This window comes from Conger conger, chromosome 4 (assembly GCF_963514075.1).
Source record: "Conger conger chromosome 4, fConCon1.1, whole genome shotgun sequence".
NCBI lineage: Eukaryota > Metazoa > Chordata > Actinopteri > Anguilliformes > Congridae > Conger > Conger conger.
The window spans coordinates 40097736-40119364 of NC_083763.1; the positions used below are offsets into that span (position 1 = coordinate 40097736).

Below are 21629 nucleotides of genomic sequence, written 5' to 3' on the forward strand. Positions count from 1 at the left end.
GTATACCTCGAGTTACAAAGGAGTTATGTGCCTGAGAAACTGTTTCTAAACCAAAATTTCATAAACCGAACAGCATTTATTATTGATTTAATAGAGATATGTTACGGGCAGTTGATAATAATAAAAATGAAAAAACAAAATTAATTCATTTACCATCGGGACATCTGTGTGGTTATTAAATTAAATTAATGACTGAAACTGCAATGGCAACTCCATTTAAGAACCACATTTTAAGTTTGTAACCAAAACATAGTTGCCAACGTTGTGCCTATGGCCAGCAATGCGCATGGATATTGGCTAATGTGATGTTCCTCTCAGCCACCAGTCACCGTATAGAAATGAAATGATCAGTGCAACCACAATGCCTGTAAAGGTGAGGAACTGGGTAGAAATGTAAACATCTGCATCTGCCTAGTGAACTAGTTGATCAATAAACAGGCAGATTTAATTTGTAAATGAAGTCCACCTCTCTTTCATGCTTAAATGTAATCTCCATTTTCATATCAAGGTGGCTTTTGCTTTTTGGCTGGAGTAACTGTTAAATTGAGTAAATCCCAGAGCTTCTCCCTCCATTTGAGTTTAAACTGGTAATGGCCGAATGCAAATTAGGCTACTGTAGATGGTAAAGTGAAAACGTTTTATTCCAGTGAAAACGTTTCAAGTACTAGAGGGCAGCATTGCGTTACATTACATTACATTACATTAATGGCATTTGGCAGACGCTCTCATCCAGAGCAACGTACAACAAAGTGCATACCCATGACCAGGGATAGGTGTGCTGAAAGACCCTAGAGAGAAGTACAATTTCAACTGCTACCTGTACAACAAAGGGCCTATTTGAATTTTTTTTTTTTTTTAAACAAATAAACAAACAAACAAACAACAAAGCAAAAGTGACCAAACTTAACTATCCAAACACTGCTTAACTAGCCAACTAAAATTCCGATACACAAAGTAAATCACAGAAAGACAACAATTAAGGTTCACAGGGAGGTAGGGAGGGACGGGGAGAGGTGCTGCTTGAAGAGGTGCGTCTTCAGTTTGCCCTTGAAGGTGGGGAGAGATTCTACACTTCTGACCTCAACGGGGAGTTCGGTCTGTTGCAATGTTTGCTAGCAAATACATTTTTCTCCATGTAAAATTTAATTAAAGTGCCATTCGTTCATTCGTTAAATGAAAAAATTTCCCTAAAATGTTGTATTGTGTCAGCCTGAAAATTGCTTAAATTCCCAATAAGGTATTACACTATCAATAAAATGTTACAATTACAATATTACATTATTGGGTGAGTTATTACATTATTGCGTTTTATTACATTTTTGATTGGGTTAGGGGCAAAATGTATTTGATTTTCAGGTGCTACAAGCCTATGCTAGCAAACTGTGTGTGCATGCCTGACTAGCAGAGGTGGAATGTCCAGGGGTCAGGCGGTCATTATCTCCACCAGTTGATTTCATTGATTAGTTCTATCTGCGGACAAAAGAAGTGGCAAATCCAAGTGATTGGAACAAAATACTGGGGAGGATTTACTTTCAGGACCTGGATTCTTCACCTCAGCTGACCAGTGACATTTTTCCCTCTTAAAACCCTCCCTCTACCCGGGCAACTCCAAGGTCATGCACCTCTCCTTGCCCCTCCCTACCTCCCTGTAAACCTTAACTGTTGTCTTTACTTGTATTATTATGCTAGGATGATACCTTTTCTAGTTTTGTTTGGCTAGGTAAGCTGTTTATTCATATATTTGCGTGGTGCGGTATTATAAAATATATAAATAAATAAATAAAATAGGCCCTAGTCCTTATCTTTGTTGTACTGTTAGCAGTTGAAATTGTACCTCCCTCTAGGGTCTTAGCGCACTTATCCCTGGTTATGGGTATGCACTTTGTTGTACGTTGCTCTGGATAAGAGCGTCTGCCAAATGCCATGAATGGTAATGTAATGTAATTTACGTATGAAATGCTCTGTGGCACTAATAATCAACAGTCCAGATCATGGGGCTATCCACATTATAGTGCCAAAACAGCATGAGCCATTCAACACCCCCATTTTAGTGTAAATTGTTTTGGTATACCTATCGGATCTTCTTTTCTAATGGAGTTTGTGATCTGCTGCTTGTTCTCTCGGGCAGAATGAGTCGAATTTTCCTTTTTGGAGAGTGCTCTGCTGAAGGAAGGTACTCTTCGATAAGAGTGGGAGCAGAGGAGATTGCAGTCATGCTGTGATTGTTGGATAGATTATCTGGCACATTCTCTGCAGTTCTGGAGCCATTTAAAATGTCAGGGTTCGGAACATCCGATACTGACTGTGAATGTGAAGCTGTAGTGTCTGTTTGTGGATATCCATCGATTTGGTTGTTTTGAGGTTGGATTGATATCATTTGCATCCCATCTGAATTTTGTACTTCCAACTGAAGGTTGCCATTTTTGTTTTCCTTAGTATTTATCTGTTGAGACCCTGTCATGTTAGTGCTATCAATTGTTTGGCTGAGCTTGTTTTGAAGGCATTTGCTTGGTTGTTTCTTGCTCTTTTCTGCTGGCTTGTGTTTGTCAGTATTTATGGTTTCTGACAGGTCTCTATCACCCTTCTCTGCTTTAATGTTGACCTTAGCTCGTTTAGCCATTATGCTGGCTGCTTTTTTATTCTTGTCCAATAGCATCTCCTCTCTGTTTAGGTTTTTCTGAGCATGGATTCTTCTTTTTCTGAATGGGTTCAAGTTCATCTTGACTTTCAGTAAGCTATTTGAATGAACTTTGAGTTTTGACTTTTTTATATTCTGAATGTTTGCTTCCTTATGAGATTCATTATTTTGGGCACCAGATTGTCTCAGGTCAAAGCTAACTCTCTTTTGTGGTGGTTTCATGCAAGGTTTCTTTTGGAGATTGCTGTAATCTCCGTCCACATCTGTAGGGTCTTGCTTGTGATCGATTCTGTCATCTGTATTTTCTTCTCTCTTGTACTGCTGCTCAAATGTTTGGTTGATCCTCCCCTCCATGGTATTGCCTCTTTCCCTGCTACTTTTTTTCCTGTACTCAAATGTTTGATGACAGTTTAAACACTTGGTGTTGAGGTAGTCTGGCAGTGTTTGAATATTTTCTAATTTACCGTCATTGTGGGGTAATTTATTACAAGATTCTTTGAATGCATTTAAACTCACCCTACTCTGTAAGGAATTGATTTGACATTGACAGTTTGACAGTTTGGGTGTCCTCGTGTCCTCGTGTGAAGCTCCATGTACTGCTACATCTGGATGCAATATAGTGGGCATCATGTGGAAATCATGATTCATATTATTATATTGCTTCTGATATATGGTCTGGTCTCCCTGGTGTGGACCATCTAAAAAGAAATCAAGTAAAAAAAAACTTTTTTTTAAAGGAATTCTACCACCTCCATAACATTGTATCTGCCCATTTCTGTCCCTCTCTGTCCAGAGAAGCCAGTCCATGCTTTTATTACACACATGGACTATTGCAATTCTCTGTTGATAGATATCCCTTCCAACTTACTCGCACATCTCCAAATGGTTCCAAACTGTGCCTTTAGAGTTTGTTCCCACACACACACAAGTGAGCACATATCCCCTGAACTGCAAAACCTCCATTGCCTTCCAGTCCCATCAAGGACAGAGTTTAAGATCCTTTTACTGACCTACAAGGCTCTATCTGGCCTTGCACCCCATTACCTTACTGAGCTCCTGAATCACTACACTCCCAGTCACCCTCTTATCTCCTCCGGTTTTGGCACAATTGCTGTACCCTCTACGAAACTCCATTCTATGGGTGTCAGGGCATTTAGGGCTGCAGTGCTCAGGCTCTGAAATGACCTACCTGAATGCATTCAAGCTTCTGACTCCAGTCTTTTAAAACACAGTTAAAAACCTTTGTGATGACGATTCAGAAAATCTGTTTAGGAAAACCTATGACATTGTTGTCACACAAGAATGTTCTTTCTCTGGTTATTAGGGGTTATTCTCCCTTCTGGTTCCTAGTAAATATTGTTTCTATTACTTGCTCTCGTTTCTTGTGTTGTGTTTTGTTTATTTACTGTACCGTACATCACTTTGAACATGGGAAAAACACTTCACAATTTGTTTTATTATTATTATTATTATTATTATTATTATTATTCATGCATATTTCTAATCTAATAGGAAAAAAATTAATCCAGAAAGTACTGTTCATGTACTCAGTTCATATCTCAGTGAACTGAATAACTGCACAGTGCCTCACTATAATGAGCTTGTTTACATCTTGCCAATTTATTAGCCCAGTATTACCTTCATTTGACTTCAGGGCAAGCCGTGACATGTGTCCTCTGACTTCCTCCCTTGGCGCCAATTTCTTCTGTTTGGCAGACATAGTTGCTAACCAACTATCACCCTGGACAACAATTGCCTTGCTGCTGCCAGCTCCCTCAAGGCCACCTGTGCTAGATGGAACCAAGCCATCCTGGTTGCAACTGTGGCACACAAAACAGGAATCCAGTCTCGTCTGCTTTAGGTCCTGTCTTGCAATTTCTCTGAAACGTTGTCTGAGTTTTGATGTCTCCTCCTCATTGATCCGCATCAGTTTAGCCTCCGCACTCCCTGGATCAGTGATGGAAAGGACTTGCACTTTGTTGTTGTCATTGAAACCCCACCATGGAACTCCTTGATTTAGGATACCGTCATCAGAGGCTACCACATCTGTGGACCTGTTGCTCCATGATCTATTGTTGCTGAGTTCCATTTTACAGTACATGGCACCTATAATTACTCCCACACCTCCTGTGAATTAATGAATAAAATTAGTCAGTAATTATCAAATTATTTTTTTCTCCATAGCTATATGATACATTAGACAGTAACAGTGATATCTCAACATCTTACCAGCAAAGAAGAAGCTGGCAACTAGAGAGATATTCTGAATGTACTGTTGCATGGATATTCTGTCCTTTATCTTGACAAGCATGGTGATGTTTTTATTAGGTGGCATGCAGTTCGCTTCAGTCAGCTGCAACACATTCAGAACAGCTGAGCTAGCTGAACTCAGGCAAACAAGCAGCTTGCTATTGTACAATTCTTTCTCTGGTATTTGCAGGTAACTTCTGAGGAAGGAAGCAAGTTTCCAAAGTTCACAGGTACAGTTCCATTGATTGAAGACCAGGTTGAGTTTTGAGAGCCAGGGAAGAGAGGAGAAGGCATCTGGTGCACTGCGTAGGCTGTTCCTGGACAGGTCTAGGCTGTGCAGTTGAGGAAGGTTGTGGAAGCTGTCTTTGGCTATGTATGTAATCAAGTTACCTGACAAGTCTAGTGTCCTCAGATTTTTCAGGTTGGAGTAGACGAAGGTGCCGGACTTCACTCGGGTTATCAGGTTTCCCTCCAGCTGTAATGTCAATAAGCTTCTTGTGTCTTGGAACCATTTTCCATTGATTTCATGAAGACCATTGTTACCTAATTGTAATATCTCCAGGCTCTGTAACTGGGAAAACGTGGATTCAGTGATGGAGGAAATGGTGATTTTGTTGTGGTCTAACAGCAGTGTTCTAAGGGCAGAAAGGTTCTGGAAGGCATTATTCAAGATGTCCACTATTATGTTATTACTGAGCGCCAGTAGAGTCATATTGGTTAGGCCAAAGAAAGAACTGTTGTCCAAAGAACTGATCTGTCCATCTGTGAGCATTAAAGCTGTGATTGTCAGGGGAACTCCTGGAGAAAAAATAGACACGTTTTAACCCAAGATAATTAAAAATATATTTAGCACATCCAGAGCAACATTCAGTTACTAAGCAGGAGACAATCCTCCGGGGGCAATGCAGGGTTATGTTAAGGGCCTTGCTCAAAGGCCCAACGGCGGTGCAGGTTTTATTGTGGCCACACCGGGATTTGAACCTCCGACCTTGCCTGTCCTTAACCACTATGCTACAGGCCGCTCGACATGACACATCACATGACTACTAAGTAGAGCTATGGGTCCTTGTACCATTTGTTTATTTGTTATTTAATTTCTGTTATGATGGCCAAAACGAAAACAAATGGGTCATTGTTCCATATTTCGTATCCTCAACAGGAATTGAACAGAAATAAATCATTTCCAGCCGGCATCTGCTGAGTTGCAAACTGTAAAAATAACAGTTTTTGTTGATAATATGCTGTTCAGTTTGTCTTTTAAATTGCTAAATCCCACAAGCAGTAAAAATGTATCAGTTTCATTGAATGTATTTTTTTTTCTTCTCTATAATTTTAATTCTTTTATTTCTGTTTTTAATTGTTTATCGCTATTCTCATAGTAGGCTGTGCTAGCTCGGGTACGGTATTTAATTCTTTTTTTACACCCATCTGTAATGAGAACAGTCTTTTCATTTTTATTATGTGACACTAGTGAAAATGATACAGTAGCGTTTAGAGGCACAAATTGTCACATTCCGTGTTTTTTCCCTAATTAATATTTTATGTTTCAGATCAGGGGACGAAACAGGTTGTAAGCGAAATCAATCAGAAACCGCGAGAGAGTATGGTCTAAACCAGGGGTCTTCAACCTTTTTCAGCCCAAGGACCCCTTGGCTGAGGGAGACACTGAGCACGGACCCCCACCCCAAATTTAGTATTGATAGGCCTATCCATCTTATATTTGGACTGTCAGTCACGAGCACCCGCGCCCACAAGCACGCACACACACACACACACACTCCACACACACACACACAACAGGATTATACATTATCTGTAACGGGTGCTTTATACAACTCGTTTCAACTTATTCGGTTTATTATTGACATTAATAAAACAATGCAAAACTTCACAATGAACAAAAAATACCCCCCAAAGTTCAGTGCCCATCAGTCCCAACATTTAGCAACTGAATCAAACAGTCCAAACGTAAATTAAGTCTGAAACTGATCTCCCGGAATCGAAAAGAAGGGTTTGGCTTACGGTCAGATGCCGCTAAAAACAAAGCCCAATTTCGACATTTAACACACGTTAGGAAAAAGGATCCTTTACTCGCCGTAATCCAATAACTCTAAAATAAAATAAAAGATAATCCACAGCGATCGGTAGATACACAAAAAGGGTCGCATTTTAATTATGGAGGGACAAATAATTAAGCTAATTGAGTATGGATGGAGTACCTCATAGACTACCTAGTGAGAGGACTGACCCTGGTGAGTGGCACAGAGCTTCTCTATTCTAGGACAGATGGAAGTTGTGATATTGGGAGCCACATCTTTGACGAGTGCATTAAGGCCACTTTTTAAGCCAACCATAGCTCTTGCACCGTCTGTGCACATCGCGACACATTTTGGCCAGGGTATATCATGTTCACAGAAAAAAATCATCGTTCACTTTGAAAATCTCAGAACTTGTTGTATGCCCAGGCAGCTGCTTACAAAAAATAAATTCCTTCTGCATCTCATTTTGGTCGACAAACCGCACAAACGCCAAAAGCTGAGCGTCGTTTGACACATCGGTGGATTAATCTAATTGCAGTGCAAAAGAATCTGCCTTACGGAGTTTCTCTACTAGTTGTGCCCGCCCCATTTCATCAATCCGGCTGGCGATGGTTGTGTCGAACAATGGGATGCTTTACAATTTTCTAATGTACTCATCATTCCCCAAACATTGTTTTGCACATATCACTAGCTGCAAGCAATATTAAACTTCCCGCTATTGTGTAGGCCTTTTTGTCTGAGCGACACGTAATGCAACTTGATAAGATGCTTTTTAAGCTAACTCACCAACTTTGTCTCATCAAGGTCTGTTGGCCCGCAAAAGCATTTAAATGGGACTGGAAATATTCAATGGTTTTTTCCTTCAAGTGAGCATGGTGTGTCTCTAAGTGTCGTTGCAGCTTTGATGGCTTCATACTTTCATTTGATAGCACGGCAGAGCAAACCACACACATTGGAAATTCAACACCATCGGTCTCCTTGCAGGTGAAGCCAAACTGTAGATAATTTTCTGAATATTTACGAGTCTTCTCTCGTTTGCGTTTATGGCTATTCATTGAAGGGGTGTTGGCGTCCTCTGAAGGTGGGTCACCCGAACCGCCATCAGTCGTGTCTGACGTGGAGCTTTTGTTCCGAGAAATTACAAAACGATCCATCATTTCACATGTTATGGTTATCGCTAACGTGTTTTGGCACAGGATAGCTAAATGTTGCACATGGGGATCACATGATCGCATGCATGATTCACAGGGACCCTACTATGTGTTATTATAAACGAATAGGAAGTGTTTTTCTTTTCTATATTCTGTTAACCTATGACATTTTTAATTTTTGGAAGAGGAAAAAAATGCTTCAGGTGAAATAATTTGCCGGACCCCCTGTAGACCCCCTAGGGGTCGCGACCCCCCGGTTGAAGACCGATGGTCTAAATACATAACAATCTGGCAGGGAACTGAACAAACAACAGGGTTTAAATAAGACAGGTAATGAGAGGGAGTGACAATCAGGTGTGGAAAACAACCAGGAAGTGAAACAGGTGAAACGAATAACAGTGAATGAATGGGGAGACAGACAGACTACAGAAAGCATAGAGAGTAACAATACACGGCAATGCTAACAACTTAGACAAAAACTAGACAGTGAAAAACACAGGACCTGACATTCAGACATATCACAAAGAACATATCAGAATTTTTTTTTAATCTGTATTGAAACAGTGTTTCAGCTTTGGTTTGGTCAACTCACCTATGATGGTGGAGAGCTTGTGACAGATGATGGCATACTCAGAACACACCATACAGGAGTCAGGACAGGAAGTTGACTCAACGCATTGACTCAGTGCACTTAGAAGAACAAGGACAACACCTGCGGCTTGCGCAACAAGAGCAGAGACTTGGTTAAGTTTCACATGTATGTGCACTCAGACGTAAGGAAATGGTATATTATAATATAAAAATACATGACTGTGCAACAGTCTTAGGCACATGTAAAAAAAAAAGACACTACTCTGGTACACTGTAGCCTACTTTTTTGCTCACAGTTTGGCACATATTTATTTACACTTCAAATACTGTTAAAAACTAAATAAATAATGAAAAAATATACATTTGTGACCATCCCTCGCCTTTAAAACTGCATCAATCAGGTACACGGTCCTGCAGCTATATAGGAAAATCTGTGGGATGTTGTTCCAAACATATTGGAGAACAGTTCATTTGTAGACTTTGGCTGTCTCACAATTAGTGTCGGCGGGGGGATACACCACCCACACCCCATCCCTCGGCGGCCCGAAGGAGAACTACCTGCCTTCTTCAAGCCGTCTCGTCTCATGTTTGTGACAAACCCTGCCAAGTCCCTCCCTCTGGAGCAGCAAGCCAATTATGCTCCACAAGAGCCGGCCAAACTTGGCTTTTGGAATCGAACCCAGTCCTCGGTGTGTAACTACAACAAACTGCAACTGCAAGTCCACTGCATCTTAGCGTGCGCCACCACGGCTCCCCTGCTTCTGGCTCTGAAATCCCAGCCTCAATCAAGTTTTTATGTGAAAAGTGGTCTATTACTTAATATGTTATCTCTTATTCAACAAAATAAGAACATTTCTCTGGAACATAAACTTTTGTGGAAAATTAATGTTTGGAAATCTCAAATTAGCTATTTTCTACTGGCACAGAAAACAAAAAAGAAACCTTTTTTTATATAAGACATAATTTAAATGATAAAAATGTAGGGTGCTCAAGACTTTATTACAGAATTTATTTTTTTTGCTTTTTGCAGTATAAACTGAAACAATAGCATGGCAACCTCTTCAATTGAAATTAAGCATCTCAAGTCAAGAAGCTATAAACATACACAACCCAAATGTTCATTATTGGATTGAAGATGGAAAAAAAAGAGGCAAACTTACTTCTCATGCTTTGCTATTGAAAACGTTACTTGCTGCAGTGTTTGTTCTTCCATATCAAGGTAATGGTCATCATTGTTCTTTTAGGTAGGGAATGCAAGGAATATCTTATGTACTGTACACCGACACTGTAAAAGAACACAATATTAAACCACACAGAGAAGTGAATTGCCCTTTCAACCCATGTCAGTGGCGGCTGCTGGCCATAATGTTTGGTGAAGCAGCCCCTGTTACTACCATGCTTTACCTGTTGACATAACCACATCACACAGCCAACTATAGGCAGCCCATCAAACAGGTTTAAATGATAACCTATCACTATGGTCCTGCCATTTAAATTGAACTGCCTTCTCTTAAAGTATCGACACAAAACAGAATACAATGACAAGTAGACATGTACTCATCATATTTATGTCAGATTATGCCATCTCACCTTTCATCACTTATGTATATTCAATAGATAAACTAAATAAATGTCATATTATTATCAGTTGTCATATGCTGTTATACATTTCATTACATTAATGGCATTTGGCAGACGCTCTTATCCAGAGCGACGTACAGTTGATTAGACTAAGCAGGAGGCAATTCTCCCCAGGAGCAATGCAGGGTTAAGGGCCTTGCTCAAGGGCCCAACGGCTGTGCAGATCTTATTGTGGCTACACCAGGATTAGAACCACCGACCTTGCGTGTCCCAGTCATTTACCTTAACCACTACGCTACAGGCCGCCCCATACATAACAGCAGCTCAATCGTATGTTTGGCCAACAAGTTTCTGCCGGTAGATGAGTCCAATAAGGGTGGTGTCATCCGCGAACTTCAGGAGCTTGACAGACTGGTGACTGGAAGTGCAGCTGTTGGTGTACAGGGAGAAGAGCAGAGTCGGCATTATTGTGTTAGAGCTGAAATCCACAAACAGGATCCTGGCGTAGGTTCCTGCTGAGTCCAGGTGCTGTAGGATGAAGTGGAGAGCCATGTTTACTGCATCATCTACAGACCTGTTGGCTCTGTAGGCAAACTGCAGGGGGTCCAGGAGGGGGTCTGTGATGGATTTGAGGTGGGACAGCATAAGGCACTCAAAAGACTTCATCACCAGAGGTCAGGGCAACGGGTCTGTAATCATTCAGTCCTGTGATCCTTGGCTTTTTGGGGACTGGGTGATGGCTTAAAGCAATCTGGTACATGGCAAGTCTCCAGTGAGATGTTAAAAATGTCTGTGAACACCGGAGACAGCTGATCAGCACAGTGCTTCAGGGTGGATGGAGAGACAGAGTCTGGCCCAACTGCTTTGCGGGGGTTCTGCCTCTTGAAGATCCTGTTGACATCTCTTTCCAGTAAGGACAGAGGTGTCTCTGGGGTGAGTAGCTGTGGAGTGGCCCAGGCTCCTGCTGTGATGGAGGAGGTGGGGGAAGAGGGGGTCTTGAGCTGGAGCTGGTGGCTGGGTCATGGGGGATGGTGTCAGGACTGTCCCATTGACCTTCAAAGTGACAGTAGAACTCGTTCAGGTCCTTGGCCAGGTGTGAATTGTTCATGGAGTGGGGTTTTTGTTTTGTAGTTAGTGATCTGCCTGAACCCTTTTCAGACAGAAGCAGAGTCATTGGCTGAGAACTGGTGTTGCAGCTTCTCTGAGTACAGTCGTTTAGCTTCTCGCACCTCCTTGCTAAACTTGTACTTGGCCACTTTAAACATGACTCTGTCCCCACTCCTAAATGCTTCTTCTTTCTCTGACCTTAACTGTCTTTTTGCTGTGAACTAGGGTTTGTCGTTGTTGTAACCCACCCTGGTGCATGATGGTACACAGCTGTCCTCACAGAAGTTGATGTAGGAAGTCACCGCCTCTGTGTACTCATCCAGATTGTTGGTAGCAGTCCTGAAAACATCCCAGTCGGTGCAGTCCAAACATGCCTGAAGATCCTCCACAGCTTCACTGGTCCATTTCTTTGATGTCCTCACAACAGGTTTAGAGAGCTTTAATTTCTGCCTGTATGCAGGAATCAGGTGGACCATGATGTGGTCAGAGTGTCCCAGTGCCGCGCGGGGGACGGCATGATAAGCACTGCTTTGAAGATGAAGAAAAGTCTCTGTTTTTACCAAACAGTAGCTGAAGTTCATCCAGTTTGTTTCCCAGTGAACGCACGTTAGAGAGAAATATTCCAGGTAACACTGTGCGATATCCGCATCGGCGGAGACACACAAGCACACCAGCGCATCTTCCTCTCCTCCGGCGTTTCACTGTATGTACAAAGGTGACCGCACCTTTGACCACAATGTTCAGTAGTTCCACAGATGTGGCGATGAATGTGGGAAATAAATCCATAGGGGTTGTAGCCCTGATGTTCATGAGCTCTTCTCTGGTGTACGAGCTCCCAGAATTATCGCAAAACACTGAACTAACAAACAAAACAAGACAATATAACGCGCACTGACACACCGTCTAGTGAAGCAAAAAAGTGTTTGCTTCACTAGCGTGGGCGCTGCAATCCCAGACATGCTTTTGAACAGAGGCATTTTTTTGGTTGATAATTTGATGATAATTTAAAATTAAAGAAAGATATGTTATGTGTGATATGCATGTTTCTCTTAGAGCTGTTGTCTTAGATAAACCTCTTCTGCCCCATGTTCATTTACATGTCTTTGCAAAAGGAGAGGCCCGAGTTCTCTGAAGTGGTTGCCAAATTGGAGGAATGTCTATGCAATGTGGAGGTAAGGGAAGCATTTAATGTCTTCACAAACAAAGTGTAAATTGAACATTCTGTAATATAGTAGCATCCTACTAAGCAGCAGAGTTCACATTAGTTGCCAATTGGAGTTTTTTGCTGGTAATGATCAAAGCCTTCTGGTTACTGGATGCATTAAATGTAAAAATGTTGTGAAAATGACAAATATATTATCATAATGAGTACTATTTTATTGAAAGATTTCAGAATGTACTGCCTAATGAATATCAGTATTATCAGTAAAGGAATATGTATAAATACTCTAGACTGCATCTTGGTTGCACACACCTCCATACCCTTTAGCACTCGTCTTAGGACTTGTTATGGATATAATCTGCATGTAGTCAACAAAGTATATTTCCTGGTCTGGAAATGCTATTAACCAGGCTAATCATCTATTGAATGCAGTTACATGCTTCTCCTACATTGCAAGTGACACTAGCATATACATTACATTGTCATGTCTGTACGGTACACATGACAGCATTTACATATAGGTTCCTGTATACAGTATACATGAATCTGTGAGTGTCCCTGGATAAGTGGCTTTAAATACGTTGCTGGATATTTGAGTAATTATGGGTCTGGATGCTCTTCGTGCCCCAGTTGATGTCCCCAGCTTCCAGTAACAGCAGTGGCTCCTTGTCGCCCTCCTCTTCCACTGATTGCCTGGCAGCACGTGGTGGGCCGGGTCGCAGTCATGTGGCAGCCCTGCGCTCCCGCTTTGAACTTGAATATGCCCTCAATGCCCGCGCCTATGCTGTGTGGTCTCAGAGGTAAGAGTGTAGGGCACTAAACACACTACACACCTGCAGCCCATGGATCCTGCCTGTCGCGGCAAAGTAGCGCCAGCGAACAAACTATGTATACAATATTTTCCTGATGAATTTGATTACATCATGCAGATGTCGGGGCTATGTACACTCACTGAGCACTTTATTAGGAATATTTTTACTTTATGACACCTACTTATTCATGTGATAATTGTGTGGCAGCAGTGCAATGCATACAATCATGTAGATACGGGTCAGGAGCTTCAGTTCATGTTCACATAAACCATCAGAATGTGGAAAAAATTTGATCAAAGTGACTTTGACCGTGGAATGATTGTCGGTGGCAGACAGGGTGGTTTGGAGTATCTCAGAACCTGCTGCTCTCCTGGGATTTTCATGCACACTAGTCTCTAGAGTTTGCAAAGAATGGTGCAAAAAACACAACAAAAATACAGTGAGCAGCAGTTCTGTGGGCAGAAACGCCTTGTAATGAGAGACGTGAGAGGAGAATGGCCAGACTGGTCAAAGCTGACAGGAATGTGATAGTAACGCAAATAACCACACATTACAGCAGCAGTATGATCAATTTCCCCTCTTTTCTAAGCTTCAAAATCGCTTACTTTTCTCCCAAAGACAGCTCACTGGTCATCATGTTGGTTTATCATTTCTAACACAAATGCAGTCTTCACAGGCCAAACCCAAGGCTAAAACCAAGAATATTTATTTATTGTAATTATTACATTATTGCTCACCTAAAAAGTGGGTGGTCTGATACAAAAGATGATATGTTCTAAATTGTTTAGCAAATCTAGATTAAAATATCAGGAAATAAAAGATTAAATTAGGATCTGTCACCTCATGTAGTTTTTACCTCAAACTCAATTGTCTTCAGTATATAGCAAAAACAAAGGAATTGACCATATTGTTCCAATACTTATGGAGGGGACTGTATGTGTGTAAGGATAACCAATTTATAAGAATATCACAATGCATCATTTCAGGGAAATTAACACAGCCTACAGTCAGATTAGTCAGACAAACACCACCACATATCCAGAGTAACCACATAAACAAACACCCCATGGTAAGGCAAAGCAATACACATCACTATACATTTCAGAGACATCATGCTTCTGCTTGAACTAATATCAGTTATGAATATCAGTTTTGCATGTACCTTTGATTTCATAGTGTTGCAGCATAGGAAGCTGTTGTAAATGTGAAGACATGCTGGGAGAAAAGTAAACAAAGAAGGGCTAAACATGTACGGCCATCTGGTGATTGCCTGCCCTCGTTGCAGATAGGCTACCATATCAGTTTGTGCTGTGCAAACATGCAGGCAGAGTAAACCTGGCAACTGTAACCATGTAAACAATGACTGGGCAAATAGACATGTGGTCGACTGCTAGGGTTTCTGACATTAGCAAATGGTCTTTTACAAGACATATCCCATTTCTTTTCTTTGTTGCATCGTCAGTTAGAGCAGCTGCATGCATAGGTAACAGGCTAGAGGTCATAATCAACTCTCCAATCATGTATCGTGGAACCCATCATGCGCCTGGGCCTATGGTATATGGCTTAGGTGCCATACTGGCCACTAGGCAGTGGCATGTAAAAGTACAAAAATGTGTTGCTAGAGACCATTAAACTACGTATATATCTTTAGAGTAAATATTTTATCTGAGGTCTATACGGATATTTATACCCTATATATTGTACCATATTTTTTGGGACTTTCTCTGATTTTCAATTTTACTGTTTAAAGATTACTGATTGTTTAAAGTCATTTAATAGGTTTTAGTACCTGAATCACAACAAATATGTTCTTGAAAACTAGACATTACATTGTGAGACACAAAGAAGCACCTTTAACAACTAGCCAATAATCCAGTTATTCAGTTGCCTACTTATTCACGGTATACACAGAACAAAATTGTCATCTAAAGACATTCTCCCAGAGTAATAGAGGTCTTACCTCATGACTCCACAGAAGTTTCTCAATTCTCAATAGTTGGAATATGGATTTGGTCAATAAAGCTTCATTCACATAGTATCCTGTGGATGTTATGTTTCTTTAAATGGTGTGGTCAGCCCTGTAAAACTTGCTCAAATAAAGAAGCACCAAACATTAGAGGTGTCTGTGTGTCCTGGGGTGTGAGATGGTAAGGTTACTGCCAGTGTGGCTGTGCTCGTTCAGGGGCTGTTACCTGAGATCATGAACCTGGGACTTGGGTTCTCATGTTGTACCTGCCTCAAAACAAGACACAAGAGATGTGTGTGCTTCATCCAGCCTTATATTGTAACCAAAAAAGGTAAATACATAATTTCTCCAATCCCCACAGTGTTCCATGCAATAATGTACATAGTTTGTGTCCCCCCGAGGTGCCCTCGGGGTACCACTGGGCCAACCTGGCACTCATCAAGAACCTGGCGCTGGAGGATACCGCTTGGTCATGTGATTGAGGGAAGGTATTTTCCAGCTGATATGCTGGAGGGCTTTAGGACTATGGAAACAAACTCAGTGCCAGTTTCTAGTACAATAATTGAGTGATTGGAGCTGATCAGGACACAACGAGGCACACCTGGAGATTGTGAACTGCTCCTGGCCACAACCCCTCAATCACACATGGGCTGCGTTGGAGTGATGAGGCCAAGAGCTTTAAGGACAGGAATCAAGAGCTAAGGGGGGAGTGTGACGGTGAACTTTGTGACTGTGCTGATTTTTGTGGTTTTCCTCCAGTTTGCCACAGGCCCAGAGTAGTGCTGAGCCTACTAATCAAAGGATAGTTTAGGAACTGGGAACCTATCGGCCAGAAGTTTTGGATTGGCTGCCTTTGTTCTTTCCCACCACCCCTTACCCTTCACTGTTGTGAGAATAAATCAACCTCAGTTTTTCACTAAAAACCCTTTGCTGCCTTATTTTTGACCTGGGATCTCACACGTTCCATAGTGTTCCATGAACTAATGTCGTTGCATCGCTTTTCTTATATCTTAATGAAACCATATCTTTGTTTCTTCAGCACTGGGAGGCGTTCTTCTCAAGGCCTTTCTCTGGATGAACTGAGGAAAAGTATGCAGTACCCACCTATTGACAGAAATGGTTAGTATTTCATATAATGATATTACTTAACATTACTGGCCTATTCTGTGGTGGTGAAAACACTTCTTTTTTTTTTTTTAAATGTGTCATTGTTTCATGTGGAATACAGTTCAGCCCGAAAATGTTTGGACAGTGGCACAATTCTGTTCTTTTGACTCTATACATTGGATTTAAAATGAAACCAGGATGTTCAAGTGCAGACTGTCACCTTTCATTTGAGGGTATTTACATCCATATCAGGTGATCCGTCTTGGAATGACATCACTTTTTATACATTGTCCCCCCATTTTTGGGGACCAAAAGTAATTGGCTTTTCTAAGTTTCTAAGTCATCAGGTATATTCAAATACAGACCCAAAAGAAAAGAAATTGTATCACTGTCCAAATACACAAGGAGTGCACTATATGAACCCTTTGAATAATACAACAAATAATATATTGTTTGTTGTGGAGTAGTGTATAGTCCGTAATATGCAAAGTAATTTATGAGGTCTCTTGGTGCTTATCTCTCATCCACAGGGTATGTTTCCGATCCCATGAGTACAATGCGCTTCCACTCTTGCAGCAGCAATGGTAGCTTTGAAGACAGTAACTGAATCCTTACTCTGGGCCCACAGTAGAGGATATTTAAATGTCTAACTATTTTTGGCATGTTGTGACATTCAAGCTTTAATTAATGTAGTTAGCAGAGAGCAGCTATCCAATGAAAATGCATGCACTTGATGAATTTCTATTTCTGTTCACGATTTTCTCAACTATGTCATCTTTGACAGTCAGTAGATTGTCTTTCTGTGTGTTTTGATCAATTAATTTGACACTTGAATTTCCACATTTACTTCATTTTGTTTTTGCAAAGTAAACTGATGTTTTTCTGTATTATTGTGTAACTGTCAATATACACTGACTGAGCACTTAATTAGGTAGACTGAAAATCAGCTTGTTCATGTAAATATTGAATCAGCCAATCATGTGGCAGCAACTGAATGCATAAAAGCATGCAAACATGGTCAAGAGGTTCAGCTGTTTTTCAGATAAAATGTCAGAATGGGGTTTAAATTTGAGTATCTCAGAAACTGCTGGCAAAAACACCTTGTTAATGAGAGAGGTCTGTGGAGAAGGGCCAGACTGGTCAAAGCTGACAGGAAAGTGACAGTAATGCAAATAACCACACATTACAACAGTGGTATGTAGAAGAGCATCTCAGAACACACAACGTGTCACACAACCTCTTAAGTGGATAGGCTACAGCAGCAGAAGTGTAAGTCTAAAAGTGCTCACTGAGTGTGATCTTCCTTTTTGACAAAAAATTCAGTAAACGATGTGCGTTGGAGGAGTGTTGTCATTTTCATGAGGTGAACGATTGGAGAATACAATAATACAATCAACAATGTATTTATTGTGCCGAAGAATTAAAATGAAAACATAATACACTCCATTTAAGATATTTTCATCATTTATTCTAAGCAAATTCCATAACTGAAAACCAAGATTACAAAACTCATAAATGTTTCAAACAGAAAGTAATAGTTTGTTTGATATTTGAAATTAAATAAAAATGTAATTAAACTGAACAGCAGATCCTTTCTTTGGAACAATCACTAACACTATTTTCATACTTGGTGAGTGACATTTTCTGGTTTTTGGTGGAGTTGCCAAGTGCTGTTGTCCCAACATATTAACAATCATGGAATTACACACACAAAAACACACTAAAAGCAAACTGTTGGATATTTTGTTGGATTTTCTGAGCATTTTTCTTCCCTATGACGATACATTAAGACCAGCATATTCAATTACAGCAAGTATGTATCTTTTGTATATTCACAAGGGTAGATCTGAAAAGCAACTGAAGAAAATAACCTATTCACAATTAATTAGCAGTGGTAGTAGGAATCACATATTTTACATACAAGGGTACATCTGACAAACTCATATGACCAGGTTCTGTTGCATATATTGCCAAAGAATTAGTGTTTTGTTCAGAATTAAAACTACACAATGTCAATGAAAACAAGCAAACAAACAAACAAAAAATACCCATTTCCTCAAATGATCCACTATGGTTATAATTCTATATTCTATAAAATGTTATCATTTTAGATAATTCAGATAATTGCACATTTTCCTTGGTGGGTATGCAATTGCAATTTAATTGAAAGGTTAAAACGTAACCAAAATGCTATTCTTAAAGATACAATAGGTAAGATTTTTGTGTTAAAACATTGTTACAAGACATTGTAAATCCCTTCCTATCATTGAAAAAGGCTCACTGACATGTTGACTCACCCTATGCCTGTGTTTATAGTCCTTAAATTCGGGTTTCAAAATAGTTGACGGCCTGACACTGTATTGTATCACTATACAATAATATACAATAATTTAAGCAAGATAAACAGTGCTGTGGTTTGAAGGTGTTTGTTGCTGCTATTCCTCTCTTGACCATTAGAAGTCCGAAATTACCTATTGTACCACTAATGTTACCATCCATATTCAAAAATACATTATTTTGGACCTAATATAATAGGACCTTAGGCATATCATTTACCTTGTAGTGTTAGACAAGAATAGTGCAAATCATTTTATATTATTCATTTCAGGCATCATTCATTTAGTATATTTAAGATTTTACTTAGGGGCTTAATTATCTATAAATTAGTGTGTCAGTCTAATATAGCTTCATCAACTCAGGATTACTCTGTAAAGTGCAACAGGTCAATGTCTGTGTACAGGGGATGACCCGGTATTGCTGCAGTATGTTTGAGTGCAGAATGAGATTGGAGCATGTATAGCTAATCTATGTGCCAAGCTAGCATATATTGGATGCGTCTATTGCTGGTATGGGTTGTGTAGATATTATCTTGATAATAATTATCAAATTTTTGACAAATCATTATTTTTACTGGTTCTTGTCATCAGGAATAATAAGGATACCTACCAATTTATATAGAAGCAAGTTTATCAAAAGGTGTCTTTTTGTTACACTTACGTATAATTACCATAAGTAAATCCATATTACATTACATTATTGCCATTTGGCAGACGCTCTTTTCCAGAGCGACGTACAGTTGATTAGACTAAGCAGGAGACAATCCTCCCCTGGAGCAATACAGGGTTGGTTGCTTGCCAGTCGAATAACTCATTCTACTGTTTTCATTTGGCTCTTGTCATTTTGTGTCTATGATGAAGGATATTTTAAATACAGAAGGTTATTATGACCTGCTGACTTTACAGCGGCTGATATAGGGGCATTTGTGGGTTTGTGGTTCAAAGTAAAATAAATAAATAAAGCAGCCTGCATTCCCCAGAGGTTGTATGTGTAGGTACTACAAGCCATCTGACAGTCCATACACAAATAGTGACTGTCTCTTTAACAACCTGGTGCACATCTGATAACATCATCAGCACAAGCAGCGTTCTTAAGCCTCGTCACACAACCCAGGTGTGAAGATTTCCTTCCTCCTACCTGGTTAATAAAACTAAGCGAGAACAATCGCTCGGCCAAATGCCAAAAATAAATATAGAGTATAAAAGTGGGGTAACAAGCATGCAAAATCCCTTTGTCATCCAACAGCATGGGAAAAGACACAGAACTGTCAATTCAAGAGCGACAGATAGTAACCACCACAAGCCTAGTAATGGGTAAAATATAAAAAAAACATAAACAGTTAAACATACCACTTAGCACTTTAAAGGCAATAATAAATACAAAAAATTCAAAAGTTTAAAATATGGAATGGCTGCAAACTTGCCAGGAAGAGGATGCAAGTACATGTTGTCCCCACGGACAGTGAAAAAGAGAGGTGAGGGAGGCCATGAAGCACCCAAGGATCAGGGTTTAAGAATTGCAGGGATTGCTTGCATCTCAGGGTCACCAAGTCTCAAAAATAACCGTGAAACACCACCTCCATATCAACAAACCCTTTCAAATGGTGACACAAAGAAAGCCTTTACTGGAGACAATAAATAAATCCAAACGTCTGGAGTTTGCCAAAAGTCATTGGAATTATGACTGAAAGAGAGTGCTATGGTCAGATGAGACCAAAATTGACATTTTTGGCCATACACACCGTCAACATGTTTGGTGGTAAAAGAGGAATCCATACAGAAGTAGCACCTCATACCACCTATCAAATATAGAGGTTGGTCATTCCTGTTTTATGGATTTTTTGCGGTCATAGGTGGATTTTTCATTCGGACAATGAGTGCAAGCATACATAAAAATCCACACTGAAATTGTTAAGTGAAAAGAATATCCAATGGCCATCTCAGTCTCGTTAAATCCCATTAAAAACCTCTGGTATGCACTGAAGAGGGCAGTCCATATGTGCAAACTCAAACGTGTTCCCTAACCTTATCACAAATTATAAGAAAATACTCACGACTGTAATCTTTGCCAGGAGTGGTTGCACAAAGTACTAAACCAGGAGTGCCAATAATAGTCTGCTAATAGAGGCCTGCTTTTTCGGAAAAATTTTTTATTTGAAAAATGTAAGACTTTGGTTGATTCCATTGAATCATTAATGAAACACACAACACATATTGGAAAATAATATTCATGTTAATAAGTATATTATTCTTTAGTTTACAGTTTGTGTATATTTATCAAGGGCGGCAATAATTCTGGATCTGTTTGTATATCATTTAAGTACATTGAATTTCTCCCTTACCCATGCACCAACATTTGAAACTACACAGCTATTTTCTGTTTGAAGTTGTTCTCTGTGTCTGTGCAATTAGAGTTGACAATCCAGGGTTTTCCACTAAAAATAACGGCATGCTTAGCCCCTCACCAGTGACAGTCAGTTTGGTAGACCCCTCAGCGCCTCCTTTTCTGTACTCTGTACTGTTAAGTCAAGCCTATTACTGGTTCCTGTACCCTCATTCAACCCTGCATTCTTCAGTGTCTCCACATTCACTCTAATTTATATCATTTTAGCTCCTGTGTGTTTGTTTCCTCAGGTTTAGGAATGGTTCTTTCAGTTAGTGATTTGGAAACATATGGAGGCCCTTCAGTGTCTTCTCCATTTTTGCTCGCTGGTCCAATATTACTGGCCAAATGTGTTGCATCGTTTTCTGAGTTATCTCCGCATTTATCTTCTGATTTAATAACACGCTCTAGACTCTTAATCTCTTCAACTGTTGCATGTTCTTCCTGTTTCTGTTCTGGCACCTCATCCTCTGAGACATTGCTCCTTGTAATACATTCATTTATAT

General features: G+C 40.1%; 1 protein-coding gene across 1 annotated transcript in view; it reads left to right on the forward strand.

Annotated features, from left to right (window-relative positions):
• tnni3k (TNNI3 interacting kinase) overlaps nt 1-17743 on the forward strand; it is a 121504-nt gene extending 103761 nt beyond the window's left edge. The window contains exons 22-25 of the mRNA XM_061237302.1: nt 12470-12529; nt 13150-13319; nt 16337-16416; nt 16935-17743. Of these exons, the coding sequence (XP_061093286.1) occupies nt 12470-12529; nt 13150-13319; nt 16337-16416; nt 16935-17011 (387 nt within the window). The 3' untranslated portion in view covers nt 17012-17743. The remainder of the gene's footprint in view (nt 1-12469; nt 12530-13149; nt 13320-16336; nt 16417-16934) is intronic.
• Nucleotides 17744-21629: the final 3886 nt, after the last annotated feature.